General features: G+C 33.5%; 1 protein-coding gene across 4 annotated transcripts; it reads right to left on the minus strand.

Annotated features, from left to right (window-relative positions):
* Window positions 1-3,031: 3,031 nt before the first annotated feature.
* Window positions 3,032-19,070, minus strand: LOC128176699 (myosin-IIIb-like). Of its 4 annotated transcripts, XM_052843206.1 has the most exons (30): window positions 18,813-19,070; window positions 16,965-17,030; window positions 16,659-16,789; window positions 15,096-15,301; window positions 14,380-14,536; window positions 13,762-13,990; window positions 13,349-13,457; window positions 13,075-13,191; window positions 12,808-12,908; window positions 12,596-12,682; window positions 12,365-12,430; window positions 12,014-12,130; window positions 11,698-11,809; window positions 11,238-11,308; window positions 11,035-11,103; window positions 10,794-10,913; window positions 10,309-10,394; window positions 10,042-10,137; window positions 9,824-9,915; window positions 9,521-9,685; window positions 8,915-9,048; window positions 8,656-8,679; window positions 7,658-7,854; window positions 7,211-7,300; window positions 6,932-7,049; window positions 6,613-6,660; window positions 6,396-6,467; window positions 6,233-6,271; window positions 4,957-5,154; window positions 3,032-4,267 (listed from the first exon to the last, which is right to left on the minus strand). In XM_052843206.1, the coding sequence occupies exons 1-30, from the start codon at window positions 18,921-18,923 to the stop codon at window positions 4,253-4,255; spliced, it is 3,243 nt and encodes a 1,080-aa protein (XP_052699166.1). In that variant the 5' UTR covers window positions 18,924-19,070; the 3' UTR covers window positions 3,032-4,252. The 4 variants fall into 4 exon arrangements, with proteins under 4 accessions (XP_052699166.1, XP_052699168.1, XP_052699167.1 ...); XM_052843208.1 differs by lacking the exon at window positions 6,233-6,271; XM_052843207.1 differs by lacking the exon at window positions 8,656-8,679 and having other exon boundaries at window positions 18,813-19,069.
* Between the last annotated feature and the right edge of the window lie 4,541 nt (window positions 19,071-23,611).

A 23,611-nucleotide genomic window follows, 5' to 3' on the forward strand; every position in this document is an offset into this window, starting at 1 on the left:
TATTGGTGGCTTTTTTGCTTATTCCCAATATCCATTTGCAAAAGTCATTCTGTACAGCTTCAATCTCTTCGTTGATATCAGTTCCCCAGACTTCTGCTCCATATGTTAGAATACGAACGCTAATGCTGTAAAAAAGTTTAAAACACACCTTAGGATCACGGTTATTCAGGATTTTCAAAGAATGTTTTAACATATTTAATGCTTTTCGTGCCTGTAGTGCATGTGACTTACAGCATTGTGTCCATTTCAGTCGACAGGAAAATGTGGTACCAAGGTACTTGTAGTAAGACTCAACATCCATAGGTTTCTCGTTGAACATCCATTTTTCTGTGCCTGCAATTACTCCACCTCTCTTGAAAACCACTACTTTTGATTTGTCCATATTTACTGTTAGGTTCCACTTCAGACAGTATTTTTGTGGTACGTTTAGTTTCTTTTGTAGTCCATTTACAGTGTCTGATATCATAAGAAGATCATCAGCAAACAGGAGGGCGGTTATATCCGATATTTGTTTTGTAATATAGATTCCTTCACACTGAGAGTTACGTAACATCTCAATAAATTCATTTATGTACATTGAAAAAAACCATGGGCTTAAAATACATCCTTGACAAGCACCGACATTACATGTAAAATATTCAGTAATTTTGTTTCCAATTTTAACACAACACACGGTGATAAATAGACTGTAATATTGTGATCATCTTTCCATGTATAATATAGTTTTTTACGATCGATAGAGTCAAATGCTTTGGAGAAGTCTATAAAGACACAATAGATCTTCCCTCGTTTTTTTGTAATGTATTTCTGCACTATAGATGGTAGAACAAAAATATTGTCAGTTGTGGAATATCCGTGACGAAATCGTGCTTGTTCCTCTGGAATACGACCCATGGTCTCAGACCATAAATTGAGTCTCTTATTCAGAACTGTTGTGAATATTTTGCTACAGGAATCAAGTAGTGAGATTCCCCTATAGTTATTAGGGTCTTCTCTGTCTCCTTTTTTGAAGAGAGGAATAATCACACTTTTGAACCAAGACTCTGGAAACTGTCCTGAATTAAATATTTGGTTAAAAAGTTTCCTTGGTAGGTTTCCTACTTCTTTGTTGGAATACTTGTAAAATTCGTTTGGGATTCCATCTTGTCCAGGACTTTTATTGTTTTTAAGACCTTTGATAACTTCCTGAATTTCTTCTTCTGTGATTTCATTGTCAAGAATCTCATCAGAATTGTACGAACACAAATCACAGCCTTCCTTGTGTTGTTCTAGCATATTGTTTACATGTTCAGTAAAGTCAATTGTTATGGTCTCTTCCTAATTAAATAAGTTACTGAAGTAACTGGCCCATTTTCTGGCTGAAATAACAGGTTTTTTCTTCACGGTTGATTGGTTTGACTTCAGCAAATTCAGTGTCTCTAGAATTGTAGTATATAGACCCCTGTGGGGGTAGATAAATAAAACCCAAAATTAAATTTGGGCACTCTTGATCACTAAATATATCCTTAATATGCAAATACAATCTATCATCAACACTAAATATTTTTGTCACACTGTGTTGTAGCACCAAGGACCTCTTAACTATAACTGTTACACCACCTGCTGGTTTATTACAAACTGTATGCATGGCTGAAAATATTGCCAATTCATTACTTTCAAATTCATTGTCTTTTGTCTGAAATGATTCTATAAAACCAATGATATCATAATGCTGTATCAAGGATTACACTTCACTTTTAATGGAGCGTAATTTACTTGCTAAGCTTTCTATATTCCATGATACAACACTAATGTTCATCACGGGTTGTACAATTGAAGAAGTTGACAACTTCGTTTATCTTAACAGTAAGACCATGATAGCCAATAGAGGTTGAGAAAAGATCACTAAAGCCCGTAGTCTATGCAAATCCAGGATATCACCAATGTTCAGAACAAAAACCAAATAAGGATTTTCTAACCAAGCTTTATTTTAGTCCTCTTTTGTGACTCAGTCTAAGAAGACGACAAGGATATAAAAAAAAATCTAGCACAAAATCTAGATATCACTGAAGAATACATTTAATTATGTTCTTGACCAAACAAAATATTACAATACTAATACAGCTGTTTAAGAACAGCGTCAACTTCTGGCCAAATTAGAGAAAAGAGTTAGGAAATAAAAAACCGTGTCTTGTAAATGGAAAGGTCGGCAATATCTAAGTAATACAAAGATGTATTCCACCCAAAAAGAGATACAGAAGGCGAAATAATGGGAACTGGAGACGAAGAGCAGAAAAAAACCTTAAGGTACAGCATTCATGTACGTCCTTAGTAGCTACAAAACAGAAAATCATAGAACCTTAATCCATACATTTACAAAACATGCAATATACTAAGTAAGAAGTCCCCAATTTTGATTTGATTCCCTCATTTCAAAAACAACCTTAAAACAACCGGAAATATTTGATACAGATAATACTATTGACGACCCCTCATATAGACTCTTCAAAATCTGTGCTTAGTGGCAATCTAGCTCAGGACAACCTTTTGTTGAGATCTTTGAGAAAACTTGATGCTTTCTACCACTAATTTTAGCATTTTGACACTATGTCCTTATATTATGGATTGGAGAAGAATAATAAGCTGACCTTTATCACGTCGCTTGAGGGGTGTGTTCAATTCGTTCACCTCTCCCAATCCCTATGTTAGGGGAATATCCAATGATTAGAAATCTATCATAATGATGCATGATATTTTATTCGGGAGAATAGGTCTGGCATCAGAAGTGACATATCATTTATCAACTTTCTGAAATAAAACGTGCATCCCGTCTCTACTGTTTACAATTCATTGATCCGCCAAAATAATGTTCTCTGACATCACGATCTAACTCTGATTCTTGCTTCCATAGAGAGACTCTGTAGCATTACATGACAGGTCCAATATGATGCATACATGTACATCGTATATTAATAGGATTCATTTCTAGGACTTCAATTCTAGGTAAAATGCATACCTTAATGTATAAGCACTTGCATGAATAAAGTAAAACTGGAAAGCATTAGACATTTAATTGCAAAATTTCATTTTTAATGCAACTAAACAGCGCAAACTTCAATAACGTGACTGTTTAATAACATTGCAATACAACTATAAAACTTGTAAAACAATGCATATTCTTTCTTAACAAGTGAAATGATAGACGTCACAACATATACAGGAAACTTTACATAGATACACGCACTAGGAAGTTCCTTAAAAATGGCAGAAATGTACAAAAAAAAAGTCATCTACAATACATGTTTAACGCTTATGATCACTTCCCTTTCGAATATCTTGATAACATAATTAGATGATCAAAACGTGAAACAAAATGAGAAAAACGAAACATAATTCAATAATGTATATAATGTTGTAGAGGAAGAGGATGTCCCAGACATGCTACGAGGCAAAGAGAATTACATTTCCGGTACACAATGAAAAGGAATGCTTTCAATACAATTGCAATGAAAATGATGAAATGTTAAAAAATCACGATTTGTTTAACGTAAAGGTAACTGGTGGTCCATGATCGACAATGAATAGGACGATTTCGGAAGTGCCACGGAAGTAAAACAATATGGGTTTACTCGGGGTTGCGGTGTATTAGTGTTTCTGCCTTAAAGTAATAAAATGTATAGTAAGCTATCTTTGTAAACTTTGAGAAATGAGCTCTTTCCAAGCATGAGAAAAAAGCTTTCAAGTAATTATGAAAATGTTTTCGTAAACGAAGAAAAAAAATGTTATTTTTCCTCATAACATACAAAGCTTGTAATATTAGGCTAAATATCTGTATTAAAACAAATCTCTGGATACATGAATATTATGACATCAAAATACTGTTACTGAAATAATTTACGCGAGACAACTAATCAAACTTATAGTGTTCTAGAAAAAAAAAATACAAATCATCTTACAATATCAACACATTGTAGAAAAATATGATTGCACAAAAATAAGCACATATATAAACATATATAGCACAGGAATCTGCGTCACCATAACATATACCCTGATTCAACCAGGCAACATAGAGAGTATATAATCTATTATGCTGTAAATTGCAAAAAATAAAGACCAAAAAACATTTCCGAAATCTTTTGCATTCCAGTTCAAAGTCAGCGATGTAGCCGTGTAGAATTTCTAAGTTCATGGACAAGCCTACAAGAACTATTACACAGTATTGATCACGAAGGGAGGCCTGGGAGGGCTGCTCCTGCTACCGTCTCTAGACTCAATGTTGTTTTGTCTGTAAATGACAAGACATGAGCGTCAGCTTTTGTCAAGAGATTCGGAAATGATCGGGAGAATGAATGTCACATGGTGAATCAGATCATGATTCAATTTTGTGCCGCTGACTAAGCTCTTAACGCTGGATATTTACTGTTTTTGTTTTGTTCTTTGTTCTGATTCCACTTTGAGCTTTGTTATTCAAGAAAACAGTTCAGAAAAAAAAAATGTTTTTTCTTCTTCTTTAAAAAAAAAAATGAGATCTGTAGGTTGATATGTTTTTCCATAATTTTTTTTAATTTTTTTTTTATTTTTCCCTTGATCAAAATTAATTTTTATCTCAATGGAGTTAAAAGTTGAAAATGAAATTGTTTTAGTCACGTTGCACACCTACATAAGGGGGACTTTACAAAGTAAACAATTTACATGTATATCTGTGCATCTTATAAACACTTATGACACAATGGTAATTTTTTTTTTCATTATCCATTATGACCTGATATTAATGAATATTTTCTCTTCTCTACACTTCTATCAGTAAGGTCAGGGCTTAACTCATGGTCCATCAGATAACAATTAACTTAAATAATGTATTTTGAAGTTAAAGATGAAAAACAAAACTGAAAAGATTGTTCAAATTTCTCAAGTAAACAGTCTCTGATGTTTTATTAACATACAACTCCCCTTGAAAAAAAACGATGACCCTACCTGGTGTGCTAGCAATCTTTCATATGCTTCATCAGGCCTCCTTGGGAGGGGGCGACTACTCATTACAGAGGCCTGCTGGGGAATAGGCTTGGCCACTGAGTAGCTACGTTCTGGGACAGGAGGGGCGGAGTCGGCAGGTGTCACGTGACCATTTCTGGATGGGGTGTCCTGGCCTCGACTTACTCTGGAAGCGAGTCTCTGTTTTAAAGAAATATTGAAAATTTATGAGCACACACCTCTTCCATTTATATTAGAAAGAGTAAAATGCATTGATAAACATGTTACCTAACTAATAGCAATCAATGGTCAATGTTGCCTGTTAAGGTCTTGACATTTTAAGCTATACATTTTATCTACTTATAATTGTTTAAAACTATATCACTTGCTTCTCACAAAGAGTGTTACTATAAAGGATGTCAATTTTTAAAAAAAAGTATAAAATGTTTAGAAGCTAGTATTACCCCGGTACATGCAAAACAGTTTTACGATTTTTAAACTTTCAAGCAGCATGCAAAGACAACAATTTAAACAATGTAAACATTAATTTACTAAAAAATAAACCTCAAAATGCATGCGTTGTTAACAAAATAACAGGATTTCTATTATAATGAATAATAATTCAGTTTTTAAAGCAACAACATAAGCTTGGACATGTGGACATTAAATGGGCGACATGAAATAAAAAACAAAATTGGCTGTAGGGAGAGGAAGGACTCAAAATATCAAAATACAACAGAATCATTACTATAATTTTTGGTGGCCAGTTTTCGTGGATAACAGATTGTTATTTTGTCAAAGGCTCATTTGTCTACTAGAAATAACACATGAAAAGTTGAAGACTTGTATAATTTGCTGGGAATGTAAATTGGTAGTTTCTAATGAAATCCATGATAATTGAACCACCATGAATTCTAGTGATTCTGCATTATGACATGTCTTGTTTAATCTTGCAAATGCATGTGTGGGACACTCACATTCAAGGATAAATCACATGCTAAAATACAAAATTTCAAAATTTACCTCTGTTGATTTCATTTATTACAAAAAATTAAGGTCATTTAATATTGTTTACTATTTTTTTTTTTAGCTTTTAATTGAAATTTTCATTACGATGTTAATAAAATGTTAGTGTTAAAATCATTAAACCACCAGTTCCTTGTTAAATGTCCATGTGTGTGGGTGTGAAAATTAATTTTGAACAACATAAGTGTGATTAAGACTGTGATATTTGCACATACCATTACATGCACATGTAATAAAATTTTAAAAATCTTACTCTCTGTGGATTTCTTGATGAATTTTGGCTAGAATTTTTCTGTAAACATTCATATTGTTGTGATACAATTATTACCATCTTCATTTTACATATTTTGAAACTATTTTCCACTATTACAGAGGAAGAAAATTCTGAAATAAAAAATACATTAATAATTGTTTACCTGGTCGGACTGTTCCAATTGAAAGTAAAAGTTTGGTCCCACAAGTTCTTGGTAATCACAGATACCTTGTTCCTGAAAAAAAGATGACAGAATTCATCCATCAGGATTCATTTACCCCATAAGGTAAATGGGCTGAACTACACGTAAAAATTCAACATTTCATAAGAAATCTTGATAAAAGATCTGAGCATTTGACACAAACTTAGACTTTAATTACCTGTCCACATGGTTCTGTGAGGAACCCATTCCAATTCGAAATCTTAACCTGCAAAAAAAAATTTTAAGATACAACATGTATTGAATTTCAACAGCACTAATATTTCAACAAACTTAAAGAAATATTGTCGTAAAGATCGCAATTGTTTTGAGCAAATGCCATTAGATGGGCTAACTTTTGATCTTGTCTCTCTTTTACACTGACATCGCGTATAAATATCTCAATATTTTTGTTCAAATGAGATTCACATGATCACGGTTTACTATCAAAAGTGGGGATGTCTAATTAGGGATATTATATATTAGTCAGCAGTTCTCACGTGTTTGTGATAATCTACTAAATCCTTGAGAGTCCTATGGACTTTTGGCTCTCCAATGATGATGTATTTCTTGTTTGGGAGTTGATCAATCATGTAATGTCTTGTACGATCACCTCCACTGAAAAAAAAAAATCATCGATATGTTTGTATGCCATGAAGAAAATAAACAAGAATTTTGTTAAGCCAGAGAATACAGGATCAAAGAGAGATAAATGGAACGAAAAAATCAATCGAAAGGTTACATAGTTACTAATATTTCATACATTTGTTGATTATTACCTGAAAGACAAAGTGTAGCCAAATCTGCTCTCACTGACTCTTATTAAGAAGCAGCCACTTGGTTTTCTCTTTAATAATGATTCAGATTCTCTGAAAAAAAAAGTCAAATAATAAATTATAAACATGCTCAAAGGAATGACAATTATTTTTATCAGGTATGAAGATTTGAAAATTTCTGTGATTCTTCAAAAAATTTAAATATATCATGGCCCACCCAAAGCAAATACATCCCAAGACTTAATTCACTGAATGCTACAGAAAATGAACTGTTTCAAATTCAGAGTTTTGCTCTTACAGTTATCTATAGATACAAAACCTCATTTTTGTCTTATCATTATGTGTTAATAGAATCTTAATGGATTAATGGATACAAGTACACATACATGTACATGGAATGTGGTATTTTTCACTAACAATTCAAATGATTAATAATTGAAGAAAGAATACCTGCGACTTATGACCCCATGGAACCATTCTGCAATGAAGTTGCCACTGGTGTTGACAGGGTCGTATATTTGGTGGGCCTGGGTTTCCTTGAACCAACGAATGGTGGCCTGTCGGGTCCCGGGGGTACCGAAGGCTTGTGAGGACACAGGTTTAAACTCATCTTCTGAAAACTCCGAGTCTGATGAACTACCATCAGCCTACAAACACCACTTGTCTACTGTATCAAATATTACAGAATTGTGGGATTTTTTTTTTTTTTGTTAAATGAAAAAAACAAACATGCATTGCCATTTTCTTTTACTCATGCATAAATGACATTTTTATCTTTTGCTACATTTTTTGCATGTTAAAATGTAATGGTGTCAGAACTTTAATTTAATTTGATGGAACTTTTCACTGCCTTATCAGAAACAAAAAAACCCATTTCCAGGTGCAACAGACTCATCCCAGTGATAAAATTTAAAGAGAACAAAACTAAATCAACATTTCACACATTTTCAGGGTATTATTTTATAAATATCCTAATTTTCAACATTCAAAGCACAAAAAAAAAAAATACTTTGGAAAAGTTCAAACAATTTCTCCCTTTCTAAAAACTTTTCTATGGTGGAAGAAGTAGCTCTTCATATACATTTTTTTAATATCAATACAAGTTTCAAAAACATTAGTTGTAAGCACTTAATTGACAAAACAGATTTTCAATCAAAACTTTACAAATTTGCTCTTGTTTTTAATTAAGCACATAAAAAGCAAACCATTCCTGCTTATTTATCAGTCAAAATGCAAAATACCTGTACCAACACAGCTGGGAGCATTAAAATTCTACTTACTAAGAAAAATCTACATAAATTATGAAATTGCATTCAATTCTCAAACGATTGTCATGATGTTTAAGTTTAACAGAATTTGAATATAAAATTAATAGGTTACATCTTAATGTAATTCCTTTATCAATAAAGCATTTGCATTAATTCAGCACACACTGAAGCAAGTCTTACATTTTCCGGAAATGGCTTTCGTGCCTAAACAGCAAAATATTAATGAACTCAAAGTTCCACATCAGTTAGGCATATCAAACTCTACACTGATTAGATTATTTCAGCCAAGGAAACAAAAGATAAGGTAAAACCTCACATGTTAAAAACAAGAGGCCCAGTGGCAACTTCCTCACATGAGCAATAATAATCATTACTGATCAAATTGCATATGGATCTTTGCAAAAATCGTTACAGGAAAAATTGAAGAGTCTTTAAATACCTGAATGCCCATTTCATGAAATGTCTTTTTGGGTGATGGTTTTTCATAACTTTTGACGCTGGCTTTCACAGATTCAACATCAGTAAAGTCCGGTATAGGGGGAAAGTCTGGGTCATTGGAAACACCAAAGAAACCTTAAGTATAGAGGAAAAATACCTCAGTGGTGGAAGTTCAAAATTTGTACTTTTCAGCTTATATTTAATGAAAGAAAGGCTCAATACTGATTGAAGATAGCGTAAGTACAATTGAAATGAATATGAGCATGGCTTGAATGTACCATTATAGTATAATTTGAACCCATGTTACATAAAATATACAAGATAATTATACTTTCTGTAAAATATACACTGTACATGAGTTGTACATGCCCTTGCATGGGGACATTTATTACACATTTTAGCACCTTCTGTATTAGCTATGCTAAATCGAGTTACCGGTAAATGTTTGTATATCGGTTTTAAAATTACATTTCTAACAGAATTTAAGACTCTTAGAAACATTCACAAATTAGAAACCTCCCCCCCCCCCCCCTCCTTTCCATTCAAATTGACATTTTCAGCTGAATATTTTATTAATTTATGTAGATAGATCTAGAAGCAGACTCACTGGGAGGGATTTTGGTGTCATTCTGTTTGGCTATCTGTAGCTGGTTACACAGGTGGATGTTGATGTTGTAGATGTCGTCGGCCAAGTGTTTTACCCGCTCTGCCTCACTCCTTGCCTGGGCAAGTCTGCGCCGATATTCCTGTCGCCCAAGAAATCCTCTTATCACTGGAATATCAAAATTATAATGAAATTTCAGTTCCATACAATCAGTGTTCATTGACAAATAAATGTATTTGTGTCCAAGATATTAAATTCAGTAAATATATATTAAACATGTTAGTAATATGGTTAATATATACAAACCTTTTTGTATTTTTATGGCAGATTTTCCCATTTTTTTAAAGACATCTGACAATTGTTCTAAGTGGTAGTATTTCATAAAAACTTTAGTTTTTCTGCAATATAAAAACAATAAATTGTATCATTCATGCATAAAAGATGATAACATATAACGAGAAGTTTTCTAATGGAAAAAAAATAATTAAGTATGCATATATAAACATACTGAATCCTTGACTTACCCCATCTGCCAGCCGACAATTTTGCTTGCCTTTAAGATTCTCAAACAATTCTGTTTTGTTCCTGGAAGGGCAGCCTCACACACAATGATTTTGTATCTGAAGAAATTAAAACTCATTTAACTTACATCCAGAAACCGTTTGAACTGATTAAGAAAGAGGGAATGGGGTCTCCAGTTTTATGAGTGCAATACGAACATTTTTTCCACACATCCAGGCCATATTTTAACAGAGTATCAAGATACTGAAGGTAAAAATATAAATACCTACTTTTCAACAAATTCAGCAAAGGATGGCCTTACAGCAAACCCCTCTCTCCTGATTTTGATTGTCTCCAGCATACCAGTGTATAATAACTAGAACAAAGACGAAATGTTCTATTGACAAACATAAGTGTTGTAAAATCTGATCAAAATTACAACTGATAATGAGTGAGAACTGCACTCTTTCAAATATCTATAACTTCAAAATGTTAAAAAGAGGCTTTTATTCAAACGCCATGATATGTGATTGTATATAACACTGAGACTAGCAAGCATGTTCTTATGAATTGAAAAACAGAAATTATGATACACAATTCCAGAACCCCAAAAATAGGATAATAAAGTATCAATATGTAATGATGTTTCCAGTATTCCCGAAAATGGCGGTAATTTTCCCCAATTTAAACTACCCTTGCCCTTGTACCAAATTACATCAAGAGTGTTCTGTTTGCATTATTCAACAATAACATTTTGATTCACTGCCACACATACCTGGCCTTGAATGTAGGTTTCATCAAACTTTCCTGGGACTTTGACATGGTTGGGCTTTAGACACCGAACAAATATTGGGGATGATGACATCATTCTCTCCATCAGAATACCCAAAGAATTCTAAAAAAATCCAAAGCATGAATAAGTGAAAATAAAAACTTTGAAATCTCAAACTACATGTATTTTTTTTCTGTGGTTCATTCACACTTTGAACTTCCCCGATCACTTATTCAGTACATACTTTGAACTGTCCGGCGACTGTCTGTTTTCGCTTCCGTCCGCCAGCATGGCTTCCAGCGGGTGGGGGCTTCTGTTGGTAAACAAACACACAAAAAATCAAATAAAACCAAACGATCAGTCCAAACAAATAAAGCTTCTAATGGCTGTATTATCAAATACCAGTAATTTAATGATAAATGATTGAATGTGTAGTTTTTTCCTAACCTTGCTTCTCCTTGTTGTTCTGGTGGATTTCCTGGCCTGGAGAGCTAAGGATCCCGTTCTTGTTATCTGTCCTGTATCATAAACATGGAACTTTATCATAATAAGCTTCGATACAACATCCAATGTATGACAGTATAGTAGACAAGATATCTATGAGCCAATGCTTACTAGTGATACCCTGCTCTGATGTGAATATACAAAATAAGCGACATTTAACAGGAAGTTGACATAGAATTTGTAATTAAATGAATCCCACCAAATGGCATGCCCTAACAAAGAGTGTGTTAAAATGTTTATGCATCTGTGATTCATAGTTGCCAAGAAATGTTTGATGAAAATTTGTAAAGGACTGTAGACACACACACACACAGACTGACATGAATAACCCCCTTTCCTTCAGAGCAGGAGTATAAAAATGTATGCTGCCATTTAAACTACAGAAAACGTTCAAGCCACTTGCCTCTGAATATCAGCTTAACGAGCTCATTTGAACTAGTCTGTAACATTTCAGTGACACCAGGTGGCAACGTGTCTCGATTCTTGTCCAACCAGCGAGAAGCATCATATGTTACCTGTAAAGTTTATACAGATTTTTAAAATCTAGCAAATACAAGGACATAAAATCTAGAAAACTACATATTTTGGTCACCAACAGTTTAGAGAATTTTTCTACTTTTGGACAAAGAGTAGTTTATAAATAATTCCATAGAATACAGGAAATAAAGTTGTCACAAGTAAAAGTTTGTTTACAACATTTAAACTATTCAATCACACACCTTTCCAGCATAATGGTTGATTGTGAATTTCCTGGACTTGGACTGTGCTGACTTTCCATAATAACTGTTTCCACCAAAGTGAATGTTTAACTTTTCCACCAGAGACTCATCTGTTCCCTGAAAAAGAATGTTTATTGATAAGTAATAATCAAAAGAATGATTACTGACAAGTTATGAAATTAATGTCAGCATTTTCAAATTAGTATTTTTTTAAATACAGCTTGAGAATGACATTTTATAGAACCAGACAATTATATTAAAATAACACATTCATAAAAATCCTTGCTGTAAACATATTTAGCATTTAATATTTTGTTTTTAATTGTAACATGAACGATATGTCCCAATTACCTTAGGAAAATGAGTCTCTTCATCCAATAAAGACAAAATTCCAATGGGTTTGTTTAAAAACAAATTCTGTAATTTGAAAGGCAGAATTTAATGTTCAAATGTTTTAAAGTATAGATATATTTTTCAAAACTTAATTTCAATTCTATGTCAAGTTCAGAACTATCGGTTAACTTGTCCTTGACATTTTATGACCTTGACCCAAAGGTCGATTTTCCATAAAAACATACTCACCAATAATGGCTGATTGTCCACAAATTTGATCTCCTTCCAGTCAATGCCCTCCTTCATATACTCTTCTTGTTCCATTTTGAACACATGCTACAATGAAACAAGCCAAATTGTGTGTGTTTCTTGTGCTGTAAAATTTCTTATAAATATTGAAAACCTTTAACTTTTTTATTCCCCACTTAAATCCATAAAATTATGTAAAGTGATTTGCAAACCTGATTAAAGAAAAATTGTAGCTGTTCATTTGCTAGATTTATGCATGCTTGTTCAAAGCTGTTTTTCTCAAAGTGTTCAAATCCAAAAATGTCCAGAATACCTGTGATATAAAAATTGTTCATATAATACTATCTTCATATCATTTAAGCATTTATTTTAAAAAATCGTAGAATAAACAAGAAAATGTGCAGAAGTACCAGAACATAGATATATTAAAATGAAATCAAGACAAACAAGAACAAACTGATGGATATCCAAACACCCACCAATTTCTCTGGCTTCAACACTGGACTGGTCCTTGGGGGCCAGAAGCTGGTTGATTTTGTTGACAATCCATCCAAAGAGTCTCCCATACAGGGCCTTGCTCACAGCATCTCTGGCATCTGAAACCCATTTCATATCCTATTACTACTTGTACTAATCAATGGTATCAAACTACCAAATGCAACCCAATATAAGTTGTTTAAATGTCTAAAAACCTAGCTCTAAAAATTTCTTTATCAGTATAAAACAGTTTCTATTCATAAATTTGGCATTCACCTTCGGCCATGGCCTTTGTGTAGTGTCGTTTGATCTGCTCTCCCCGTGTGAAGGTGACCATGTTCGTCAATGTTCCCACTAACTCCTCACTGCTCACTCCCAGCACATTCTGTGGGATAACCAAGAAAATACTGTAAAAACTACAGATTAACTTTTTCATGATTTCTAATACATGTATTGTTCATATAGACATTTCTGTTATTAACTTATTGATTTTCTATGCTGTACATGTGACTATAAACATAAAAGAAAATGTAAGAAAACTTACAAAACAAAAAATATTTGACACCAAATATAAATTCATGACCTTGATATGACTTTATTGGAAAATAAACTAATACAAATATTCACCTAATTGTGCAAAAAAAAAAAAAAATCTGAACATTTAGATATCAAATGCATAGACTACTTACTGCTGCCATTTTAACTGGTCCGTTTTCATCTTCCACAAAAGAAGCCTCATCATCATCCATTTCAAAGGTCACGTTTCCCATATGGAGGACAGCAGCAACGATTGAGAAAAGGTTGTCTTCCTCCTCATCGGTAAACCCGACCAGGTCCATGGCGTTCACCAGCTCATCATACTGTTTCTTGAAATATGAAGGTTCACGCTTCAAACAATCAGCACCATTTGTCAAATACCTTAAAAAAATCATCAATACATTGAAGTTTAATTGCAATATATAATAAAATATTTAATCAAGAGCAAATCATTTAGAATGAAAGGTTATACCCCCTCTCCCCTACCGATTTTTTTTTTATAATCAAAAGTGATCGAATTTTTACTAAACAAAAAAAATATACGAAATTGTGACCTTGAATGACTTCAGTGTCTGACCCTCCTAGGCTGGAGTATTTTATAATCAATAAAAGAGTGTTTTCATGATATAATGTCTTCACCCATTATGTCAGTGTATCAGATATTATGCTGAAGTCTGATTAAGGGGTATTATTTACATGCAACAGATAAAACTCTGATTTTAGTTTCAGTGATAATACTCCCGTTGTTCTTTCATTTAAAAAATTCACACCTGTGTTTCCCAGGTGGTAATAAGTTGTAGTTTTTTCGCTGTTCAGCTGATAAACCTCCAAACATGTAATAGAAAATGTGAAAGTTTTCCTCCTCTCCATTTTGATGGACAACTCTGGACTTTTCCAACAGATATTCTGAGATCTTAGCCCCATCCACTGTAAAAATATTAAAGTACCGATTTAATTATCTTAAAATCAATACACAAACTTAATTGTGAATTACACATATCTGCCAAAGAGTTTTTATACATGTTATTTGACATGCTTAAAACTGCTTGAATAGTTGCTTTAGATTCATTTGCTTTTTAAACTTGCATATAAAAAATTGTGAGAATGATTAGAAAACCCCCCTTTTTCACAAATATTTTAAAATTTTACAATTTTAAGAGCAATTTAACAGCTTTTAAGCATGAAATGAAAATAGGACTCTTTATGAGATCTGAACAAGGAAGTGAGTGTTCAACCAAATGGTTTTAAACTTGGATAGTTTAGTTTACCTTTAATGCGATACAATGTACATTTATTTAAACAGCAACAAAAGTAGTTGAAAAGCAGACATGATGAATACAGCACACAGCAGATTACAATCATCAATTCAATGACAATTTTTTTTCTTTAGAAATTCACTTCCTCATACGCTTATAGTCTGATACAGAAATTACCTTCTTGGTAACATGCAACAAAAATTTAAGTTTTCTCAAAGAAAATTTTATACCGTGTCCATCACGGAAAATCAGCTGGATGTATTTTCCAAAGCGACTAGAATTGTCATTCATGGCTGTTCGGGCATTTCCGAAGGCCTCTAATAAAGGGTTGACCTGGAGGATTTGCTGTTCTAGCTGAGTATTGCCCCGACATAACTCTATCAACTGTTTGATGATTAACTTGGTGCTCTCTGTCTTCCCTGCTCCACTCTCTCCACTAAGAAAAGCATGAAAGAAAATTATCCTCTCGTAAACCTCAATAAAGAAAACAAATTTTTAACAAGTGAAAAGCCGTCAATGTGACAGCAAACCGGGTTTTCTTTTATGTGAACTGTATCCATAATCCATGTCAACCCGTATCCAGTGAAATGGATAAGGTGAAAGGGTACCCTATATGCAATAATTTGCCAAAAAATAACTAAGTTCAAAAGCTGGTATTTTTTTCATAAATAATCAGAAGTCAAAATCCTAGCAATATGCACACCTCTGATATATGTACAATTGATCTGCAAAAGAACAACTTCCTATCTTGAAAACTGTAGGAGGAGTTATCCGTACAATGAGGGTACCCTATATGCAATATTTTGCCAAAAAATGACTCAGTTCAAAAGCTGGTATTTTTTTCATAAATTATCGGAAATCTAAATCCTAGCAATATGCACACCTCTGATATATGTACAGTTGATCTGCTAAAAAAGAACATTTTCCTATCTTGAAAACTGTAGGAGGAGTTATCCGTACAATGAGGGTACCCTTTTGGCAGCCGCCCGCCTGCCATTTTCACCATTTTAATAACCGGATTTTTCCGTTGGAAAACCCGGTTAAAAAGGAAAATCATCCTATCTCCACTAGAAAATTAGGAGAGAGAATTATCTTCATTTAATATCTTTATTCTGCTTAGAAGAGCAAGTAAAAAAACATTCAACTGTAGTGCAAAATCAGAAGTCAAGCATTCATTTGCATGAAAATTCAAGCACCTTCCATGAGTTTTTGTTGTTAATGTACATGAATTTTTCTTAGCACTTTTCAAGGACTCAATAAACTGATAAAAATCAAGCTCTTTTCATTGTCCTCCAACCTTCAGTGGGTAAGAGCATGCATGAATGAACAGAAGCATTCCTAGGTATAATGTTTTTCATAAAGGAACAACTTTGCTATACATACTATTACCAGGGATGTATATACTATAATATTAGAATAGCATATATATGTCCCTGCTATTACAAGATTTCTCCTACAAGAAAAGGATCCTTTCAAATGTCAGTTTGCACTTAGTTACTTACATATATATGCCATAGACTGATCAAAATTAAGCAGAAATTCAACGAAATGTTTTTATACTTGGATATATTTACGCCAACATTCCAATGGCCACTTGTAATGCAAATACAGGGTGTCCATTTCTAATCACACACAAATTTTCCAATAAAATAAACTTTCTGTACAACCCCGGAAATTTAAGCGCCCTAGGCTATTGAACGTTATACATGTAGGTTTAATTTGTTAGGAGGCTTTTATATATATCTGTGTCATCTAGAACTAAATACCCTAGGATTTTTCCATAACATTTTTACCTGATAAGCACACATTGATTTTGTGGAATTCGTCCACCATATCCCAGCATGCATTGGTAAGCTGCATCTGCGATGGCGAAAATATGTGGTGGGTTGGAACTCTTCTTTTCCAGATAATACTTCTGTGATTCCTATAATTAATTAAATTAATAAGAAATAATAACCTTCCGAGCTGCTATTTCTATGAAGCTTGGTTTTCATATTTAAACATTCACAACTTTTTAAAATCAGGTAAGTATCTTGATTAAATTTTTAAGTCATAGATATACCACTGTCTTAATCATGTTAGCATGGTTATAGTATTACCTCTTCTCCGTAGATGTGGAGGGGTCTAAATGGGTTGATAGCAACAAGTATGTCCCCAACATATGTCTAAAACAATGAAAATGATCACATAAAGATGCATTTATCTACTAACATTACGACAAACAATATTATTTGATTAATGATTACTAATGATAGAAGTTTTGGCGAGGTTGATCTCGCCGCCAAAATGTCAAAATAATTGTAATAAGGAAACAGGATACGAGGAGTGTTTAGATTTCCGGAATACGTTTGTCATTCGGTAAAAAATATTCTCAGCATAATATGCCTATGCATGACATCCAATACTCATGCGCGGATCCAGAAAATTTTTCCAGGGGGGGGGGGGGGGGTCCGAAGGATAATTGTGTTTGCCAGGGGGGGGGGGTCCGAGGCATATTTTCGCGATAATTTTACTATGTAAATTTAATAAATTTTCATTTTCCAGGGGGGGGGGGGGTCGGGACCCCCCCGACCCCCCCTCTAGATCCGCGCATGAATACTCATAAATACATGTACATATAGAGTAAGACCCAAGCACATGTGGACTAGTTTACTACTTTTTTAAATGATTAAATAAAAGACTATTAAAAAACCGATGTATATATACAAACCAAAATACCCCAATAAAGAACATATTAATTAAGCCGTGGCAATATTATTTCATATGTTATAACAACAGTTTTTTAATGATTAGGTACGGTTGAGTCTTAATGGGTTTTTATTATATTCAAAATTTGCATTTTTTCAATGAATGAAGTTCTAACGAAATCTTTCTCTCCTCACGATTTAGTTTATATGAACGCAGTGAAGCACCCGATTTGAAATCAGCTTTTATATCTTACGGGTATTTTATTCAGGTTCTTTAAAGGTTACTTCAAACATTGCCATGTCTCAGATTTGTATTGGAATGCAACAAGGAAGTGATTTGGTCAAACTTGTTCATGCAGAAATTAACTGTCGGGTAGTTATATACAGTCGCAGACTATTAACTTTAAGACTATCTCTCTCTCTCTCTCTCTCAAACGAGACGGTTATGACTTGCATCAATTGACGAATCACACAATTAAAATACTATGATTAGAAATAGTTAGGTAATATTAACTAAAAAATCGTGACGAGTGCCAATTTGATTTCTAAGCGAGATAGAATAGGTCAATTGTCATCCAGTCAATGTCTCGATTTGGCTCACAGCTTTTTGCCGAAACATTCATCTCTTTGTCCGTATACCTAATATCAATCACCAACATCTATGTAATTAACTGGAGAAAGGTTGTTGTTTATCAAGCAATTCAACGAGCAATTCTTTTTATAAGTAGAACCATCAGAAGTAAGAGTGTCCTTAAATCGGCTCCATTTTATATCAAGTTTGAATGATATGGCTGATTTAAAATTAAACTAAACAGATAGAGAGATCGTGAGCTACAATGTAGGTACATGTAACTGATGGACACCAGGATTTTATCATTATTAATATGAATTGATCACACACTCCTTTATCATGACAGGCAAACAATATTTTCATTATTATCGCGCGAATACGTATAAACACTCAATGTGTGTATTTTAGTTTACAGCTGGTGTACTTAATGTTTTAAGCAGACGGTCAACATATTTTAATATTAAGATAATCTGCCTATGCTATATTTAGTTGATCCAACCATTCGTGTTTTTTAAATCATCAAGGTATCACGCCCTTATCAAATTTCATATCTAAAGAAAAAAATCTAGGATAAAAATCGATTTTGCTTAGTAGTTCATAGCCATTCCAAAATGTCAACATCTATTATATGCAATGTTTTTGTCACTGGAAGCTTATAAGGAAAACGGGTTTCAGCATTGTGTACTTACATAAATATTGCTGTCCAGGTATCTCACTTTTAATTCATTCAGCAGCACCTTACCATCAAGGTTAGCAAGTGTCGCTAAATCCTCGGTAGATCCCGGTTTGTCTCTCTCCATCTTCCCAGCTGTTTCGTTACCTGTTTCTTATCTCTTTACCTGTGCATAGGTTCACACAATGAATGATATCAAGGCACTTCCTTTTTTTCCAACCCAAGACCACTCACTGTTTATAGCTCCTTACCGAGGGCTTACGAATACTAGTTTATGTACCTTTAACGTGATCGAGCTATTTTTAGACTGGTCATCGATGAGTTACCTGTGTGACGTAGTTTAAAGGTAGAAAAATAATACTGATTCATGAGAGTCTTAGGATTTCTTTTCATTATTTGTTAAAAATAGCAACTAAACGTGATTTGGGTATGTTTGACACAGAAAAGCATGACGTTTTAAATACAAATATCACATGTGAGAATTACTGTCAGCAATTGCCTTTTAAGGACTTAAAAGAGCCCTAAACATTACATCAAGGTATGACTGCAGCTTATAACAAGCTAATCATATCAAAATATTCGAACCAGTTAATGCAGGCAAATTACTTAATTTGTTCATACACGACAGATAATTATAATGTTTTTTTTTTTTTAAGTATTGATCATAGCTTTGAATTTATACGCATTCAATTTTTTTTCTTGAAATACATAAATTGCTATATTTTTTTATAATGAAATTTAAATAATAAAAAAAAAATTATAAAATTTAATGCATGTATAATCAGCGCTAGCTTAGTGGAGGCAAATGAGACAAATGCCCCAAATTTGAAACGATGTAAAAATTTTGGAAGCATCTTTTTCAATTACATTCATTTGCTATCTAAAACATGTTGTACTGTTGTTAAAACCATAAACATTCTAAGGAGTGCATTTTATTACACGTTTATTTCTCATATTTTAAATTATTTATGGTTATAATAAAGATCGTTTTACTACTGATAATTGTGTTTCAACATGATTGTATACCACAGTAGATTAAATGATATAACAAGAACGTGAAGATTCAAAGTTAAAAATCACCCACCAAGATATCTTGAAATTGATGCTAAGCTTAGGGGGTAAATATGATTGATATGTAAGCACAGCGCAGAGAGAGAGAGAGAGAGAGAGAGAGAGAGAGAGAGAGAGAGAGAGAGAGAGAGAGAGAGAGAGAGAGAGAAAGATCATAAACTATTATTTTCATTGATATAAATGATATTAATCCATCAAAAATGAAGGCCGTATTTTATTTGTAAATTCTAATGATAGATATTGTACTCGGTCCCTTTCTTTAAAATGATTTAAATTTTCTGTACTTTATACTAACAATCAACTGCTAATAAATTAAAATACGCAGTGAAATCAAGTGAAGTGTAATTAATTTAAAGTTAAAAAAAGATTGTGCAGTGGCTATTTTTCTATGCGTAATGATTAAATAAAGAACTTGCTCGCTAAGGACCCCTTTTAACCTTGTTTTATGTCTAGAAAATGTCATGTCGCATTTTTTCAAAACAAATGTAGCATATGTCAGAGGTATTTTTGCATATGATGGAAAAATAATTAATTTCGAGCGGTACACGGAACATCATTAAAAAAGGTTGATAATAATATAAAGACTGTGTACAAATCTTCAAAGAAAAAAACCCCACATTATCTTAAATAATCTTAAAATTTAAATAAAGTTTTTTTTATGCTTATGAAGTAAAAATCAAATTCTAGGTTTTTTTGTTTTTTTTACCTTGACCTATGATATGATAAAACCGTTCAGGTAAATGTCATTGTAAGGTAATTCAATGTGTTATCGCAAATCTCGCTTTGGCCGATGTAGCGATGCTTTGAGTGACGACATTATAGATTTATTGCATGAATGTTCGGAAAATATGAAGATTTATTCCCCAGAAAAATCATATTTTCCCCAAGCAAAGCCCTCGGGAATACATGTATGATTTTTCTTGGGGGAATAAATCATATTTTCCCCAAGCAAAGCCCTCGGGAAATAAATGTATGATTTTTCTTGGGGGAATAAATCCTTATATTTCCCGAACATTCATGCAATAAACGTTTTATTATACCGAACAACATATGACTATAGTATACAAAATACGTCGATTTTAAATAATTTTTCGACTTGTCGAAAGCAATAATACGGCGGCGTGGAAGGGCCAGATGAAAAAATAAAAAATTCTTATTTGTTCGGACAAATAAGTTATTTGTTCGGACGAATTACGATTTGTTCGGACGAATAAGTTATTTGTTCGGACGAATTAGGATTTGTTCGGCCGAATTAGGATTTGTTCGGACGAATAAGTTATTTGTTCGGACGAATTAGGATTTGTTCGGACAAATTAGATATTTGTTAGGACAAATAAGTTATTTGTTCGGACGAATTAGGATTTGTTCGGACGAATTAGGATTTGGTCGGACGAATAAGTTATTTGTTCGGACGAATTACGATTTGTTCGGACGAATTAGATATTTGTTCGGACGAATTAGGATTTGTTCGGACGAATTATGATTTGTTCGGACAAATAAGTTATTTGTTCAGACGATTTAGGATTTGTTCGGACGAATTATGATTTGTTCGGACGAATTAGATATTTGTTCGGACAAATAACTTATTTGTTCGGACAAATAACTTATTTGTTCGGACGAATTAGGATTTGTTCGGACGTATTAGGATTTGTTCGGACGAATAAGTTATTAATAGTGGTACATGTATGAGAGAGAGAGGGAGAGAGGAGAGAGAGAGAGAGAGAGAGAGAGAGAGAGAGAGAGAGAGATGTCATAATCATGGATACATAAATGTGAAAAGTCTAATCAGTTTACATAATCATGCGCGGATCCAGAAAAATTTACCGGGGTAGTAGTGGTGGTGGGGGGGGGGGGGTCTGATAGATAGTTTTGTTTGCGGGGTGGGGGTGCAAGGCCCCCCGACCACCCCGGCTCTAGATCCGCGTATAGATGTATGCCAACTGTAGGCAGCGCAGGTTTTTTCTTTGCTAACTAAAAGTTTTATTTCGCGCAATGCCAGAAGAAATGATTCCACTAGTCATAATTATATGATTCCGCAGGTGGATTTCGATTGTCGATGTTTATATTGAAAATGTAGTCATTCTCCTGTTTACTAGGGACACTGGACATACGAAATTATCTCTCGCCTTAACTTTATACATATACATGTATACGATCAAAGTTAACTGATATGCTTCGTGGAATTGTAATAATCGATCAATTACTTAAGTGACTTATAAAACAAACTAGTTTTTACTTATACTTTATAATATAAAGACTACATGTATCTGCTCTGGTAATGATGTAGATGAAAGGGGGGGGGGTCAAGCCACCCCTTTCCTTCAAATGATAATTTGCTTATAATATAGACATAGGTGTTACATGTATACTATCTGACATGTATGCAATATCTGACATATTGTGCTGTCAAGCTCAATTTTCAAACTCTATCTATCTAAAGGATTGGAGTTATATTATCATGGTGCCATGGGTTTTCGATAGTCTAAAACTAATGTTAACCTTAATGGTTGTCTCATTAGTCAACTTTGAATCTATTTCATTTTTAAAATCAGACATAGCATCAAAAATCGTCGATACAAAATCAAAGTTAGTCGTCATCATATGGAGTTTTTATCTATAAATAGCCTGGATGCCGCATTCGACCGATGAAAATAGGCGTCAGATTTTACGATAGTAGGATTCATAAACAATATTTTTCAATAATAGTTAAGAAAAATGAGATACAACCTTTTGAAATATTGTATAAAATTGTCAATTGTTTTGTAAGCTTTTATTTCACCTTAAATCGTCTAATTATTTTAATTTTCCCCATAACTTGATTCAATCAGTTATGATTATTCAATCAGTTATGATTATTGATAATGTTTTTATTTGCGCTCCTCAGATTCCAAACATAGGAAAACTTTACAAAGCCATATGATAATTTTAACATGCAAATACGTCATCAGAGGTCTATTTGACGGACAATAAGTATTTTTATCATTAAATTCTATTTTTATTACTTTTTTGCATTATAGTTAGGATGTTGGGATATTTTGCTGACTTTATATTTTACAGTATAAGTAAAAATTAGTTTGTTTTATAAGTCACTTAAGTAACTGTGCGATTATTACAATTCCACGAAGTATATCAGTTAACTTTGATCGTATACATGTATATGTATAAAGTTAAGGCGAAAGATAATTTCGTATGTCCAGTGTCCCTAGTAAACAGGAGAATGACTACATTTTCAATATAAACATCGACAATCGAAATCCACCTGCGGAATCATATGATTATGACTATTGGAATCATTTCTTCTGGCATTGTGCGAAATAAAACTTATAGTTAGTTAAGAAAAAACCTGCGCTGCCATACATCTATACGCGGATCTAGAACCGGGTGGTCGGGGGGCCTTGGTCGCCCTACCCGCAAACAAAACTATCTATCAGACCCCCCCCCTCCCCCACCACCACTACCCCGGTAAATTTTTCTGGATCCGCACATGATCATGTAAACTGATTAGACTTTTCAAATTTATGTATCCATGATTATGACCCTCTCTCTCTCTCTCTCTCTCTCTCTCTCTCTCTCTCTCTCTCTCTCTCTCTCATACATGTACCACTATTAATAACGAAATAAAACTTATAGTTAGCAAAGAAAAAAACTTGCGCTGCCTACAGTTGGCATACATTTATACGCGGATCTAGAGCCGGGGTGGTCGGGGGGCCTTGCACCCCCACCCCGCAAACAAAACTATCTATC

This window comes from Crassostrea angulata, chromosome 3 (genome assembly GCF_025612915.1).
Source record: "Crassostrea angulata isolate pt1a10 chromosome 3, ASM2561291v2, whole genome shotgun sequence".
Taxonomy (NCBI): Eukaryota; Metazoa; Mollusca; class Bivalvia; order Ostreida; family Ostreidae; genus Magallana; species Magallana angulata.